Below are 14,372 nucleotides of genomic sequence, written 5' to 3'. Positions count from 1 at the left end.
GTTATTTGGGGAGCTTTTCAGAGGAGCAGACCAAGCCCTTTTCTACAATTATTGAGGAGGAGGTCCCCTCATACAAGGCAGCAGAATGCCTTCATGTGGATGCTGATCCTTTTGTGTGGTGGAAAACAAACCAGTCAAAGTTCCCCCATGTTGCAAAGCCTCCGTGTCCCGGAATCTCTGTTGCAAGTGAGAGAGTTTTCTRCACCGCAGGTGACATWGTCAGTGCAAGCCGTTCTCGTCTTGCTTCAGAGAATGTTGACATGCTTATCTGTTGACATGCTTATCTTTTTACAGAAGAACCTCAACATGAAGGAATATATATCTCATATGGGGTACCAACTTGATGTTGCACTTTGTTCTTTTTACATTTAATATTGCCTATACAAGTATGTACCCTGTTTATTTAAAGTAGAGAAGGCAAAGCACCTACAGGTTGTCAAAGCTAAGAAGCACTTTTAATTTGAATGTTTTTCTCCCCTTGATTTCATACAGTAGAGACAGAAACCAAGCTTAGTCAGTCATGCTGCCATTTTTTGAATGTAAGGTTTGATTTGTCTTTAGGCAAAATAAAGAGTTCATTGTTTAAAGGACAATGTGTTTTTATTTTTTTCTTAAATTTAAAGATACCGAAACCATACCGTTACTGTGGCCCCAAATCATGGATGCATACCAAACCCTGGGACACTGTACCGGTGGATCCCTAATATCCACTGGGGAGGAGAGCAGGAGAGCCAGAGTAGCTTACCAAGCAAGAGGAGCCTTGTGTAGTGTATATCCACTAGGGGGAGCCAGAGTAGCTTACCAAGCAGAGGGGCCAAGGCGCTGTTTGATTCTAGCTAGCGACAATGTTTGAACTTCCGGATCCCGTGTTATATGCCTGTTTACAAATGCTAGCTACATGTCAGGCTAGTCTGGTGTGTTCTATGCGATGAACCACTTGTAGATGGGCCCCTCAGGGCTCCATCTCTGGACTGTACAAGCAAAGGGGGAATACAATGAAAGCAATCTTACACCATCTCCYTGGGTTCCTTTTGAGTTAAACATGTTTACCCTAAAGAACTGATTTCATGAATAACTCAATCTAATTAAGGCAGACACAAAACACTGTTTTCAGATGTTTGAAATAGCCCTGCTCATCATTATTATAACACAGGCACTCACAATTTCTCCCATTCAAAACAGCTGATTTCACATGCTCTAACTAGGTCTGCTAAACATAAGATCACAAGCACACACAGTGTACCAAAGGAGTCGGCTGCATGACGAGGACGTACCGTATCTGGCATATTGGTGTCTGTCTGATGTTTCACGTCACCACAAAGCCAATCCAGTTGTCAGACAATTGGTGGGACTCACACCAGGGGCAGCTCCAGTTCTCGTCTCCTTCACCCTTTATAGATTGCCAACATACCAGTCTTACTCCATGTTTCTTTATATATATTCGTGTTCAAATTTTGTGGTATCTCCCTCCAGCTATTGTCTTTTGCTTGCTTGTCTGAATACAACCGCATTGAAGGGTAGTAAAGGTTCTTGTATTATCTCAGCAGCTCGCACAGACGCTCCTCCAAACTGGACATAGACAATCTCTAAATAAAAAGCACAAGAAAGGAAGCTTCGTAGAAACGAAGTAGCAGAACACCCATCTTGTCTGTGTTTATACCCGAAGGGATACGGGAAAAGATGTGATGTAGACACAGGGGCGGGACTTCCGTTGTAAAACTCACTCCGTACTGCCCCTCAGTCTTCGCGAGGAATGATATGTCAGGTCTCAACTTCAAGGTTGAAAACTGTCGAATGCCTCTTTTATGATGAAACAAGACCTTGCAACACTACGCTCCCTCGAGCCTGTTTGTCTGTAGACCCCTTAAGTGTCCCCGTGGCACCTCAGGCCCACCGCCAGACATCTGGGGGGGTCAAGAGTCCCAAGGCAGAGATTAAATCATGTGACACAGGCTCCCTGGAGCTTGTCAGTCAGCTGTGCTGTGCTGATGACTACTGCTGCTGTAATGACACGTACTGTGTTGACAAGACTAGCCCCTGATGGCAGCCAGACTAACCCCTGATGGCAGCCAGACTAACCCGATGGCAGCCAGATTAACCCCTGATGGCAGCCAGACTAACCCCTGATGGCAGCCAGACTAACCCCTGATGGCAGCCAGGCTAGCCCCTGATGGCAGCCAGGCTAGCCCCTGATGGCAGCCAGACTAACCCCTGATGGCAGCCAGGCTAGCCCCTGATGGCAGCCAGGCTAGCCCCTGATGGCAGCCAGGCTAACCCCCGATGGCAGCCAGGCTAGCCCCTGATGGCAGCCAGGCTAGCCCCTGATGGCAGCCAGGCTAGCCCCTGATGGCAGCCAGGCTAGCCCCTGATGGCAACCAGGCTAGCCCCTGATAGCTGCTACAGTGTGGAAAATAGGAGCAGACCTGTGTGGTCTGATGCAGTGAGTGTTACCGGTGTGTGTAATGGGCTATGTTACACAAAGTGCACAGTACGCTTTGTCTCCATCTCCCAACCTTCCAGCAGGAGAGCAGGTGCACGAGGCCATATTGCAAGGTGCTCCATTAGGGGAGAGAAATGCACACTCATCCTGCTGGATGCTTGAGTCTCCAAATCACCATAAGGCTTTCAGTTATCTGTACATACTGTGTGTMTGTCAGATGGAGTCAGCAGGGGGGAATTCCTGTTTTTCTTGGCACCGAACCCAGGGAAAGATAGCTTTTATTTGGCATCGGGATCTGTTTGAGTGCCCTGCCAGGACATGTTAGTGAACGTGACACTTCTGCAGACTAGTCCAATGACTGGTGCAGTCTTCGTCAGGGCTAGGAGTTTTTCAGGCTCATCAACAAATGAACCTTTTCTGTTGCCATGGTAAACACGTASTCCATCACACTTCGTCTTTTATGAAGATATATGTCAGTGGGAACTCTCCAATCTGATTTCCATTCTGTGATGTTAACCAGATCAGGATGTTGTGGGTTTAGTGTTCAGGCCTATTTGATAAGACCTAGGCACCAACATCTGCAGGTGTAGCAGTGAAGATACTACACCGTGACCTTGTTGCCTTGTCAGAGACTGGAACCAGCATTGATTAGTTTGTGTTCCATGCCTTTTTTTTGGGGGGGTCTGCCAGAGAGTAGGCTATTTTCATTCTTCACTGATGCATTAGGGCTGTTGTCTGAGGAGTAATACCCAACATTTTATTTTAGGTGTCCTCCCGTCCACCACTGCCCTTTACGCTGAATCAGTCTCTTTTATCTGCACTAGGATTTATCTGCTTATAGCAACCCTAAACCTTTGTTGTTGCTGTTTACCCCAACACAGAGAAGCCTAGTCGGTATTGTGATTCTCAGCCTCTTTTGTTTTTGAGCTGTTCAGGAGGAAGACCTGTCTGGTAAGTGATGTAGTCTGTGACGTGAAAGCTGGTGAGGAGGAGAAAGCCCTCGCTCCTAATAAGGATGTAGACTCGAGGAAGGAGATCCTGTTGGTAGAATTTTACCTTGTTTCAGCAGTTTTGATACAGTACGCCCAGTGCTGCTTTTCAGATCATTTACTGATCTCAGGCCTGTCGAGAGAAATGAAAAACTAGGCTGTGTGTTGTAATGCAGTATATAGGACTTTTAAAATTAACTTTAAACATCTGTCACTCACACAAAAGCACACATTTGAATTCTTGACAATGTTATTTCCTAGTGACATCGTTATTTATCCTAGTGACATCATCAGTGAGTGTATTATTCTGGTTTGACCCCTATTTGGACTATGATGTGAAGGCTAGACTTTCCGTGAGTTTATTCATCTGATATACTAAGAATGCCAGCTAAAGGCCTTCCCACGCTGTACATCAGATTGTTTTTTACGATTATTACGTCACACTGTGCGATGTTACCAAATTACAATCTTGTTATCAACCTGGCCAGATGGTACATTTTGCTTCCGTTCTGTCGTCACATTCTGCGATTGGCTTGCGAGGCTATGTCAACCAATGTAGGCTACGTCAACCAATGTAGGCTACGTCAACCAATGTAGGCTACGTCAACCAATGTAGGCTACGTCAACTGCAGAGGTGTATTTGATCTGCGTATGTGCCAGCGCCAGTAGCTGAGACTGCAAAATCCTACATTATGTGCGGGCCTTTAGGGATCTTATATATTCTAATTTTGACATCGTTTTTCTGTATCTGTTTTAGGTTTTGACATTTGGAGGCCCTTCGCTCTTCGGCAGACCCACTCAGACCCAGATAATGGGCACAACCTGGGCAGGAGCGGCCGACCGAGGATGCCACTCTGCTGCACTGTGACCAGCCATGTTCTCGTCCAAGGCTTTTCCCAGAAGGGGCTCCCCTCCCCCGACACTGTGCTTACATAGGTCAGGAATACAACTACATCATACAAAAGGAACGATGGTATGGACTTGTCTGAACTATGGCACACCTGCAGGATAAAGGTGAGGTCCCCCGACATCTGATACCAAAAGGAAAACCAAGATCAAGTAGATCCATATTTTATAAGGACAAAACAAGTCAATGAACAACTGATGGTTTAGCGTCCACACTTTCACTATGTTGACGAGGTTGCACCATGGCTGCTGATTCCTGTAGACTAGTAGACTCTCCGGTGCAGCACTGAGCCCAGTGACCCTAACCCATGATGCAGCGTAACGGTGGCGGGGTGGGGGCTGGTGGACAGCCGTGGGTGCTGCGGCGCGTGCGCCTCACCTGGCTCAGCTTCATGCTCTTCTTCATCCTGGTCTTCTTCCCGCTCATCGCCCACTACTACCTCACCACCATCGACGATGCGGGCGGCCCCGACAAGCGCATCTTCGGCCCTCGGCCCGGCGGTGAGCTGTGCGAAGCCAAGCACGTGCAGGACCTGTGCCGCATCCGCGAGTCGGTCAGCGAGGAGCTGCTACAGCTGGAGGCCAAGCGGCAGGAGCTGAACGGGGAGATCGTCCGGCTCAACCTGCGTATCGAAGCGTGCAAGCGTAGCATCGACAGTGCCAAGCAGGACCTGCTGCAGTTGAAGAACGTCATCAGCCAGACGGAGCACTCATACAAGGAGCTGATGGCCCAGAACCAGCCCAAGCTCTCGCTTCCTGTGAGGTTATTACCTGACAAGGACGACCCAGGACTACCCCCGCCCAAGTCTGCCCACGTCTGCCGCCTGCGCTCCTGCTTCGACTACGCCCGCTGCCCGTTGACCTCGGGCTTCCCTGTGTACGTCTACGACACGGCCTCCTACCCCTGGGGTGAGTCCCTGGACCCGCTGGTCAGGCAGGCCTTCGCCACCTCGGTGAAGAGCAGCATCTACGTGACGGACAACCCCAGCATCGCCTGTCTGTATGTGGTGCTGGTGGGGGAGCTGCAGGAGTCTCCTTCCTCCCCCCTCCCGGCCCCCTCAGCGCTGGAGAAGCAGCTGAAGGCTCTGCCGTACTGGAGGTCTGACGGACACAACCATCTCCTGGTCCACCTTTCCAGGAAGTCCATGACGCAGAACTTCCTGTACAATGTGAGCACGGGCCGGGCGGCAGTGGCCCAGTCCACCTTTCTTGAGCAGCAGTACCGCGAGGGCTTCGACCTGGTGGTGTCCCCACTGGTCCACGCCCTCTCTGAGCCCAACTTCCTGGAGGTGCCGCCCCAGGTGCCTGTCAAGAGGAAGTACCTGTTTACCTTCCAGGGCGAGAGGGTGGAGTCTCTGAGGAGCAGCCTGCAGGAGGGGCCGCCCCAGTCCTTTGAGGAGGAGATGGAGGGAGACCCGCCAGCCGACTACGACGATCGCATCATCGGAACGCTTAAGGCAGTGCAGGACAGCCACCTGGACCAGGTGCTGGTGGAGTTCACCTGTAAGAGCCCGCAGCCGAGCCTGCCCACAGAGTGGGCCCTGTGTGGGGAGAGGGAGGAGCGGCTAGAGGTCCTTAAGGCCTCCACCTTTGCCTTGGTCATCTCCCCCGGGGACGGTCAACTGATAGCCTCAGCGGGCAACGGCATGAGGCTGTTTGAGGCCCTGGAGGTGGGGGCCATCCCTGTGGTACTGGGGGACCATGTCAGGCTGCCCTACCATCAGCTGGTCCACTGGAGCGAGGCGGCCATTATGGTGCCCAAGCCCCGCATCACCGAGCTGCACTTCCTGCTACGCAGCCTATCAGACAATGACCTGCTGGCCATGCGGCGGCAGGGCCGCTTCCTGTGGGAAACCTACTTCTCTACCTCAGAGAACGTCCTGGGCACAATTCTGGCTAGCGTCCGGACCCGCATCCAGGTGCCCCCCGCGCCCATCCACGAGGAGCCCGCCCAGGAGATCCCCCACAAGGCGGGCAAGATGGCGGGCACGGACGCTAACCTGGCCGACAATGGCGACCTGGACCTGGGTCCCGTGGAGACGGAGCCACCCTACGCCTCACCACGCTTCCTTCGCAACTTCACCTACACAGCATCTGACACCTACCAGACCTGGAACCGCGCCCCGGGGCCTTTCCACCTCTTCCCTCACACGCCTCTGGACCCGGTGCTGCCCTCGGAGGCCAAGTTCCTGGGTTCGGGCACGGGCTTCCGCCCCATTGGCAGTGGCACGGGGGGCTCGGGGAAGGAGTTTCAGGCAGCGCTGGGTGGGAACGTGCCCCGGGAGCAGTTCACCGTGGTCATGCTGACCTACGAGAGGGAGGAGGTTCTGATGAACTCCCTGGAGAGGCTCAACGGGCTGCCTTACCTCAACAAAGTGGTGGTGGTGTGGAACTCCCCCAAGCCTCCTTCAGACGACCTGCTGTGGCCAGACATCGGCCTGCCCATCGTGGTGAGTACCTTCCATCGTCGCTGAATACCAAACATACCCCTGCTGCTTAGTGCTCTCACTGCTCAGAATGAACAATATTATTGAATGGGAGAGAATACTCTGAAATGCAAAAAGTGTAACCTCAACCTGTGATGTGGTGCAGCAGTCTCTGAGGCTGTGTGTCTGAGAGAGTGTGCTCTAGTACATCAGGCTAGCTCCTGAAGCTGATTTGATCTGCTCTCCCTGCTTCGCTTTGAAGCTTTTCCCTACAAGTCTGCAGGCCAGCCAGTCAAATTACACCCGCTGATATAAAAGGAAATAGAAAATGTTTAGTCCACAGAAAAAGTCTGTKTTTTATAGTAGATGAGAAGTTAAACAGAATATTCAAGAACCCCAAATTACACTGCCTGTAGGCGAGATTCCCTCTCTGCGGGGGCTTATGATGGGAGGATAGTTGAATGATCTTGAATTAATAGCCTAATTGGTTGACACATTTTAAAATCCTCTTAAATATTTAATGCTAATAGACATACTTTCATGTTTTTAAAGAGGGGTTAGTCTAAGAATGTTGTTGAGAAAGGGGGGCTGAGTGGTTTGGCCCATGGTTTACTACCCTGTGCTGTAGGCCTACTTTAATGAAATTCCACATTAGGACTCAAAGGATGCACAACACACTGTTTTTGCTCTGTACTGGAAGTCCTCTATTTTGAAAATGTGACTGCTGGCATGCACACATTATTGGGATTGTATTACAAGTGAACTAATTAATTAATACTAAAAAATCGTTTTTCAGTGAAGATTCCTGTGGACTTCCAGTCTTTGTACTAACACAAGTTAGCGATGGCTCCAGAKAATACCTTCAACTTCCTTCAAACTGCACACAGAGACATAAAAATGGTATCCATGAGTTCATTTGACTCTGGGGAAGTAGACAAAAAGGCATTGCCAAGATGTTGCACTATCCCTTTAACATGTCTCCTGTCCTGCAGGTGGTGCGCACGGAGAAGAACAGCCTCAACAACCGCTTCCTGCCCTGGGACGTCGTGGAGACGGAAGCCATCTTGTCCATCGACGACGACGCCCACCTCCGCCACGACGAGATCATGTTTGGGTTCAGGTCAGTGAGGGGGGGAGTCTGTTTCAGGACCTGTCATTGGAGCCAAACTTATTTGGAAAAAGAAAGTGCCATATGTTTTGTGTTTAATAGATTTATAAAGATTTTTAAAAAATGGAACCCAGCAGACAGATTATCCGTCTACAGATAATGACAAATGTGTGAATTGACACTTATTCCAAAATCATTTTTTTTAAATCTAACATTCAGAGAGCTAATATCAATACTATGCATGTCAGTCTCTCTTGGCTAAATGTAGAGGAGAGACTGACTMCATCACTTCTTGTTTTTATAAGAAACATTGTTAAARTCAAAATGTTTGCATAATCAARTTACATACAGCACTGACACACACATACTTACCCCACCGGACATGCCACCAGGGGTCTTTTCACAGTCCCAAAATCCAGAACAAAAAAAAACCTTCAGTATTATATAGAGCCATGATTGCGTGGAACTCCCTTCCATCAAAGATATTGTGTGTATGTACTGATATGTAGGTTGTGRGGGAKGTTTTACATTGATGTAGTTCAGTCCTTTAGCTGTTCTTGTCTATTAATGTTCTGTATTATTTCATGCTTTGTGGACCCCAGGAAGACWAGCTGCTGCAACAGCTCGTGCGGATCCTAATAAAATACCAAATACCAACCCACAATGACATCGAAAAGCATTTGTAGAACAGAATATACCACACAAAACAAACACATATCTCACTGACCCTGACAGATCAACAAGAGAAAAATGGACCATGTTGAATTTTCAAGTACACCCGAGCTAGACTTGCCTCAACTTGAATATATACAGTGCATTCGGAAAGTATTCAGACCATTTACCCAGTTCTTTGTTGAAGCACCTTTGACAGTGATTTCAGCCTCGAGTCTTCGGTATGGCGCTACAAGCTTGGCACACCTGAACTGGGGGAGTTTCTCTCATTCTTTTCTGTAGATCTTCTCAAGCTCTGTCAGGTTGGATGGGGAGTGTCGCTGCACAGCTATTTTCAGGTCTCAGAAATGTTCGGTCGGGTTCAACGGGTTCAAGTCCTGGCTRTGGCTGGGCCATTCAAGAGACTTGAGATTCAGAGAATTGTCCTGAAGCCACTCCTGCGTTGTCTTGGCTGTGTGCTTAGGGTCGTTGTCCTGTTGGACGGTAAACATTCGCCCCAGTCTGAGGTCCTTAGTGCTCTGGAGCAAGTTTTTAATCAAGGATCTCTCTACTTTGCTGCATTCAACTTTCCCTCGATCCTGACAAGTCTCCCAGTCCCTGCCGCTGAAAAACATCCCRACAGCATGATGCTGCCACCACCGTGCTTCACCGTAGGGATGATGCCAGGTTTCCTCCAGACTTTTCCTTGATCAGACCAGAAAATCTTGTTTCTCATGATCTGAGAGTCCTTTAGGTGCCTTTTGTCAAACTCCATGCGGGCTGTCATGTGCCTTTTACTGAGGAGTGGCTTCCGCGTGTCCACTCTAACGTAAAGGCCTGATTGGTGGAGTGCTGCAGAGATGGTTGTCCTTCTGGAAGATTCTCCCATCTCCACAGAGGAACTCTGGAGCTCTGCCAGAGTGACCATCCGGTTCTTGGTCACCTCCCTGACGAAGGTCCTTTTCCCCTGATTGCTCAGTTTGGCCGGGCGGCCAGATCTAGGAAGAGTCTTGGTCGTTCCAAACTTCTTCCATTTCAGAATGACGGAGGCCACTGTGTTCTTGGGGACTTTCAATGCTGCAGACATATTTTGGTACCCTTCCCCAGATCTGTGCCTCGACACAATCCTGTCTCGGAGCTCTATAGACAATTCCTTCGACCTCATGGCTTGTTTTTTGCTCTGACATGCACTGCCAACTGTGGGACCTTATATAGACGTGTGTGGCTTTCCAAATCATGTCCAATCAATTGAATTTACCACAGGTGGACTCCAATCAGGATGTAGAAACATCTCAAGGATGATCAATGGAAACAGGATGCACCTGAGCTCAATTTTGAGTCTCATAGCAAAGGGTGTGAATTCTTATGTAAATAAGGTATTTCTGTTTTTTTATTTATACATTTGCAAAAATGTCTAAATACCTGTTTTTGCTTTGTCGTTATGGGGAATTGTGTGTAGATGGGGGGGAAGTATTTAATCAATTTTAGAATAAGGCTGTAATTAAACAAACAAAAAATCCGAATGCACTGTAAGTACCATATATAAAGCTACGTTCTTGGATATAAATAAATAACAAAATGGCTGTGCTAGGGAAATGTAACCCCTCCCAAATCCATACACAGCGCTCTACATGCAATGACTGAACATATTTTTACAATATCTTTACCATATTTTGAAGCTATGCATTGTTTACATTCTTGCTGTTTTTAAACAATGGAGAAATAAAACCTWAGCCTATATTTGGGGTTTTGGTAAAGACATAGTTATGCTACGTCCCTCAGGCATTTATAAGTTACATTCTTCAAGGATCAATGGGTAAATATCAAGGATTTAATTGACTGTTGAACAGCTTTAAATCCCAGGCTGTAGCTTGAAGTACCGTTTAAAGCCTAAGTGGGGGCTTGTGATTATGTGAACAGCACTCTGTGCGTCATCTAAAGGTTAGCCACTGCAGCATGTCCGGGCAGGCAAAATGCTGCACTGTATGAATGGTGTCATTTGTCATGAATTATCCTGAACTCCCCAGGAACTCTCCTGGAATGTTTCTCCTCCACCCAAGAGAAGAGAATTATCCTGGACATGTTTTTCTCAATCACCCAAAACTCTCCTAGAACTTTCCTGGAATGTTTCCTCCTCACCTAGAACTCTCCTGGAATTCTCCTATATTCCTGGAGATGTTTCTTTCCTCACCTTGACTCTCCCGGAACTATCCTGGAATGTTCCTCCCTACGCTTGGAACCACTCTCCTTGGAAACTTTCCTGGAAATGTTTCTCCTCACTAGAACAATCCAGTTCCTACTGGGAATTTATAAAGCATGCATGTAATGAGAATGTGCTAGATCGCCAAGGAAAAGGTCTGATGTTTGGTAGGAGTATATACCTTGATGTGTGTGGGACTTATGGAGAATTCCTCTGTTCACCAGAAGTAGAAATGTAGGAAACTCCAGAAGAGGTGTGTGTGCATGCAGAGAGGACAGCCCTCAGAGATGAGGGTGGGTGCAGTGTGTGGAGAGAGAAACGAATGCACAACACATACCTCTATACCAGCTCTTCTCCTTGTAGATTGCTGTCCTTGCTGATGAGCTGTAGAGACCTTGTTGTCAGCTAAATCATTTTCATTATAGGCCTTCATGTACAGTACAATATGTATATATTTGTGGTCACATTTTGATGGAGTTCTCGCCCTGTATAATGCTGACTTTTCCTCTACATAATTGAATCAAACTGTATAAGTCTGGTTGGTATCATAGTATGGTTTACATGTAACTGTATACATAGTCTGGTTGGTATCATAGTATGGTTAGTAACTGTATAACAGTCTGGTTGGTAATCAAGGTAATGGTTAGTAACTGTATAACAGTCTGGTTGGTATCATAGGTATGGTTAGTAACTGTATAAACAGTCTGGTTGGTATCAGAGTATGGTTAGTAACTGTATAACAGTCTGGTTGGTATCAGAGTATGGTTAGTAACTGTATAAAAGTCTGGTTGGTATCAGAGTATGGTTAGTAACTGTATAACGTCTGGTTGGTATCAGAGTATGGTTAGTAACTGTATAACAGTCTGGTTGGTAATCAGAGTATGGTTAGTAACTGTAATAACAGTCTGGTTGGTATCAGAGTATGGTTAGTAACTGTATAAACAGTCTGGTTGGTATCAGAGTTGGTTAGTAACTGTATAAGTCTGGTTGGTATCAGAGTATGGTTAGTAACTGTATAACAGTCTGGTTGGTATCAGAGTATGGTTAGTAACTGTATAACAGATCTGGTTGGTATCAGAGTATTGGTTAGTAACTGTATAACAGTCTGGTTGGTAATCAAGAGTATGGTTAGTAACTGTATAACAGTCTGGTTGGTATCAGAGTATGGTTAGTAACTGTATAACAGTCCTGGTTGGTATCAGAGTATGGTTAGTAACTGTATAACATCTGGTTGGTATCAGAGTATGGTTAGTAACTGTATAACAGTCGGTTGGTATCAAGTATGGTTAGTAACTGTATAACAGTCTGGTTGGTATCAGAGTATGTTTAGTAAACTGTATAACAGTCTGGTTGTGTATCAGAGTATGGTTAGTAACTGTATAAACGTCTGGTTGGTATAAGTATGGTTACGTACTGTATAACAGTCTGGTTGGTATCAGAGTATGGTTAGTAACTGTATAACAGTCTGGTTGGTATCAAGTATGGTTAGTAACTGTATAACAGTCTGGTTGGTATCAGAGTATGGTTAGTAACTGTATAACAGTCCTGGTTGGTATCAGAGTATGGTTAGTAACTGTATAACAGTCTGGTTGTATCAAGATATGGTTAAGTAAACTGTATAACAGTCTGGTTGGTATCAGAGTATGGTTAGTAACTGTAATAACAGTCTGGTTGGTAATCAGAGTAGGTTGAGTAACTGTATAACAGTCTGGTTGGTATCAGAGTATGGTTAGTAACTGTATAACAGTCTGGTTGGTATCAAGAGTATGGTTAGTAACTGTATAACAGTCTGGTTGGTATCAAGTATGGTGTTAGTAACTGTATAACAAGTCTGGTTGGTAATCGAGTATGGTTAGTAATACTGGTATAACAGTCTGGTTGGTATCAGAGTATTGGTTAGTAACTCTGTATAACAGTCCTGGTTGGTATCAGAGTATGGTTAGTAACCTGTATAACAGTCTGGTTGGTACCCTCAGAGTATGGTTAGTCCTGTATACAGTCTGGTGGGTATCAGAGTATGGTTAGTACCTTGTATAACAGTCCTGGTTGTGGGTATCAGAGTATGGTTAGTTACCTGTATAACAGTCTGGTTGGTATCAGAGTATGGTTAGTACTGTATAACAGTCTGTTGTGGGTATCAGAGTATTGGTTATTTACCTGTAATAACAGTCTGGTTTGGTATCAATAGTATGGTTAGTAACTGTATAACGCAGAGTCTTGGTGGTATCAGAGTATCGGTTAGTAACTGTATAACAGTCTGGTTGGGTATACAGAGTATGGTTAGTACCTGTATAACAGTCTGGTTGGTATCAATAGATGGTTAGTACACTGTAATAACAGTCTGGTTGGTATCAGAGTATGGTTTAGTACCTGTATAGCAGTCTGGTTGGTAATCAGAAGTATGGTTAGTACCTGTATAAACAGTCTGGCTTTGGTATCAGAGTATGGTTAGTAACTGTATAACAGTCTGGGGTTTGGTATAGAGTATGGTTAGTCACTGTATTACCAGTCTGGTTGTGGGTATCAGAGTATGGTTAGTAACTGTTATAACGTCCTGGTTTGGTATCAGAGTATGGTAGTAACTGTAATAACAGTCTGGTTGTGTATAGGTATGGTTAGTAACGTGTATAACAGTCTGGTTGGTAATCAGAGTATGGTTAGTAACTGTATAACAGTCTGGTTGGTATCAGAGTATGGTTAGTACTGGTATAACAGTCTGGTTGGTATCAGAGTATGGTTAGTACTGTATAACAGTCTGGTTGGTATCAGAGTATGGTTAGTACCTGTATAACGTCTGGTTGGTATCATAGTATGGTTAGTAACTGTATAACAGTCTGGTTGGTATCAGAGTATGGTTAGTACTGTATAACAGTCTGGTTGGTATCAGAGTATGGTTAGTAACTGTATAACAGTCTGGTTGGTATCAGAGTATGGTTATTGTAACTGTATAACAGTCTGGTTGGTATCAGAGTAATGGTTAGTAACTGTATAACAGTCTGGTTGGTATCAGAGTATGGTTAGTAACTGTATAACAGTCTGGTTGGTATCAGAGTATGGTTAGTAACTGTATAACAGTCTGGTTGGTATCAGAGTATGGTTAGTAACTGTATAACAGTCTGGTTGGTATCAGAGTATGGTTAGTAACTGTATAACAGTCTGGGTTGGTATCAGAGTATGGTTAGTAACTGTATAACAGTCTGGTTGGTATCAGAGTATGGTTAGTAACTGTATAACAGTCTGGTTGGTATCAAGTATGGTTAGTAACTGTATAACAGTCTGGTTGGTATCAGAGTATGGTTAGTAACTGTATAACAGTCTGGTTGGTATCAGAGTATGGTTAGTAACGTGTATAACAGTCTGGTTGGTATCAAGTATGGTTAGTAACTGTATAAACAGTCTGGTTGGTATCAGAGTATGGTTAGTAACTGTATAACAGTTGGTTGGTATCAGAGTATGGTTAGTAACTGTATAACAGTCTGGTTGGTATCAGAGTATGGTTAGTAACTGTATAAAGTCTGGTTGTATCATAGTATGGTTAGTAACTGTATAACAGTCTGGTTGGTATCAGGAGTATGGTTAGTACCTGTATAACAGTCTGGTTGGTATCAGAGTATGGTTAGTAACTGTAAACCAGGCTGGTTGTGGGTTTTAA

General features: G+C 45.9%; 1 protein-coding gene across 2 annotated transcripts in view; it reads left to right on the top strand.

The window, feature by feature from the left end:
- The window catches only part of LOC112069087 (exostosin-like 3), a 56,716-nt gene that overhangs the window by 34,377 nt on the left and 7,967 nt on the right, over positions 1 to 14,372 (top strand). For both annotated transcript variants that reach the window (XM_024136373.2, XM_024136374.2), the window contains exons 2-3: positions 4,187 to 6,785; positions 7,754 to 7,881. In XM_024136373.2, coding sequence (XP_023992141.1) covers positions 4,644 to 6,785; positions 7,754 to 7,881 — 2,270 coding nt within the window. In that variant the 5' untranslated portion in view covers positions 4,187 to 4,643. The remainder of the gene's footprint in view (positions 1 to 4,186; positions 6,786 to 7,753; positions 7,882 to 14,372) is intronic.

This window comes from Salvelinus sp. IW2-2015, unplaced genomic scaffold (genome assembly GCF_002910315.2).
Source record: "Salvelinus sp. IW2-2015 unplaced genomic scaffold, ASM291031v2 Un_scaffold904, whole genome shotgun sequence".
Lineage (NCBI taxonomy): Eukaryota > Metazoa > Chordata > Actinopteri > Salmoniformes > Salmonidae > Salvelinus > Salvelinus sp. IW2-2015.
The sequence above is the reverse complement of the archived record's forward strand: the minus strand, read 5'-3'. Positions and strand labels throughout refer to the sequence as shown.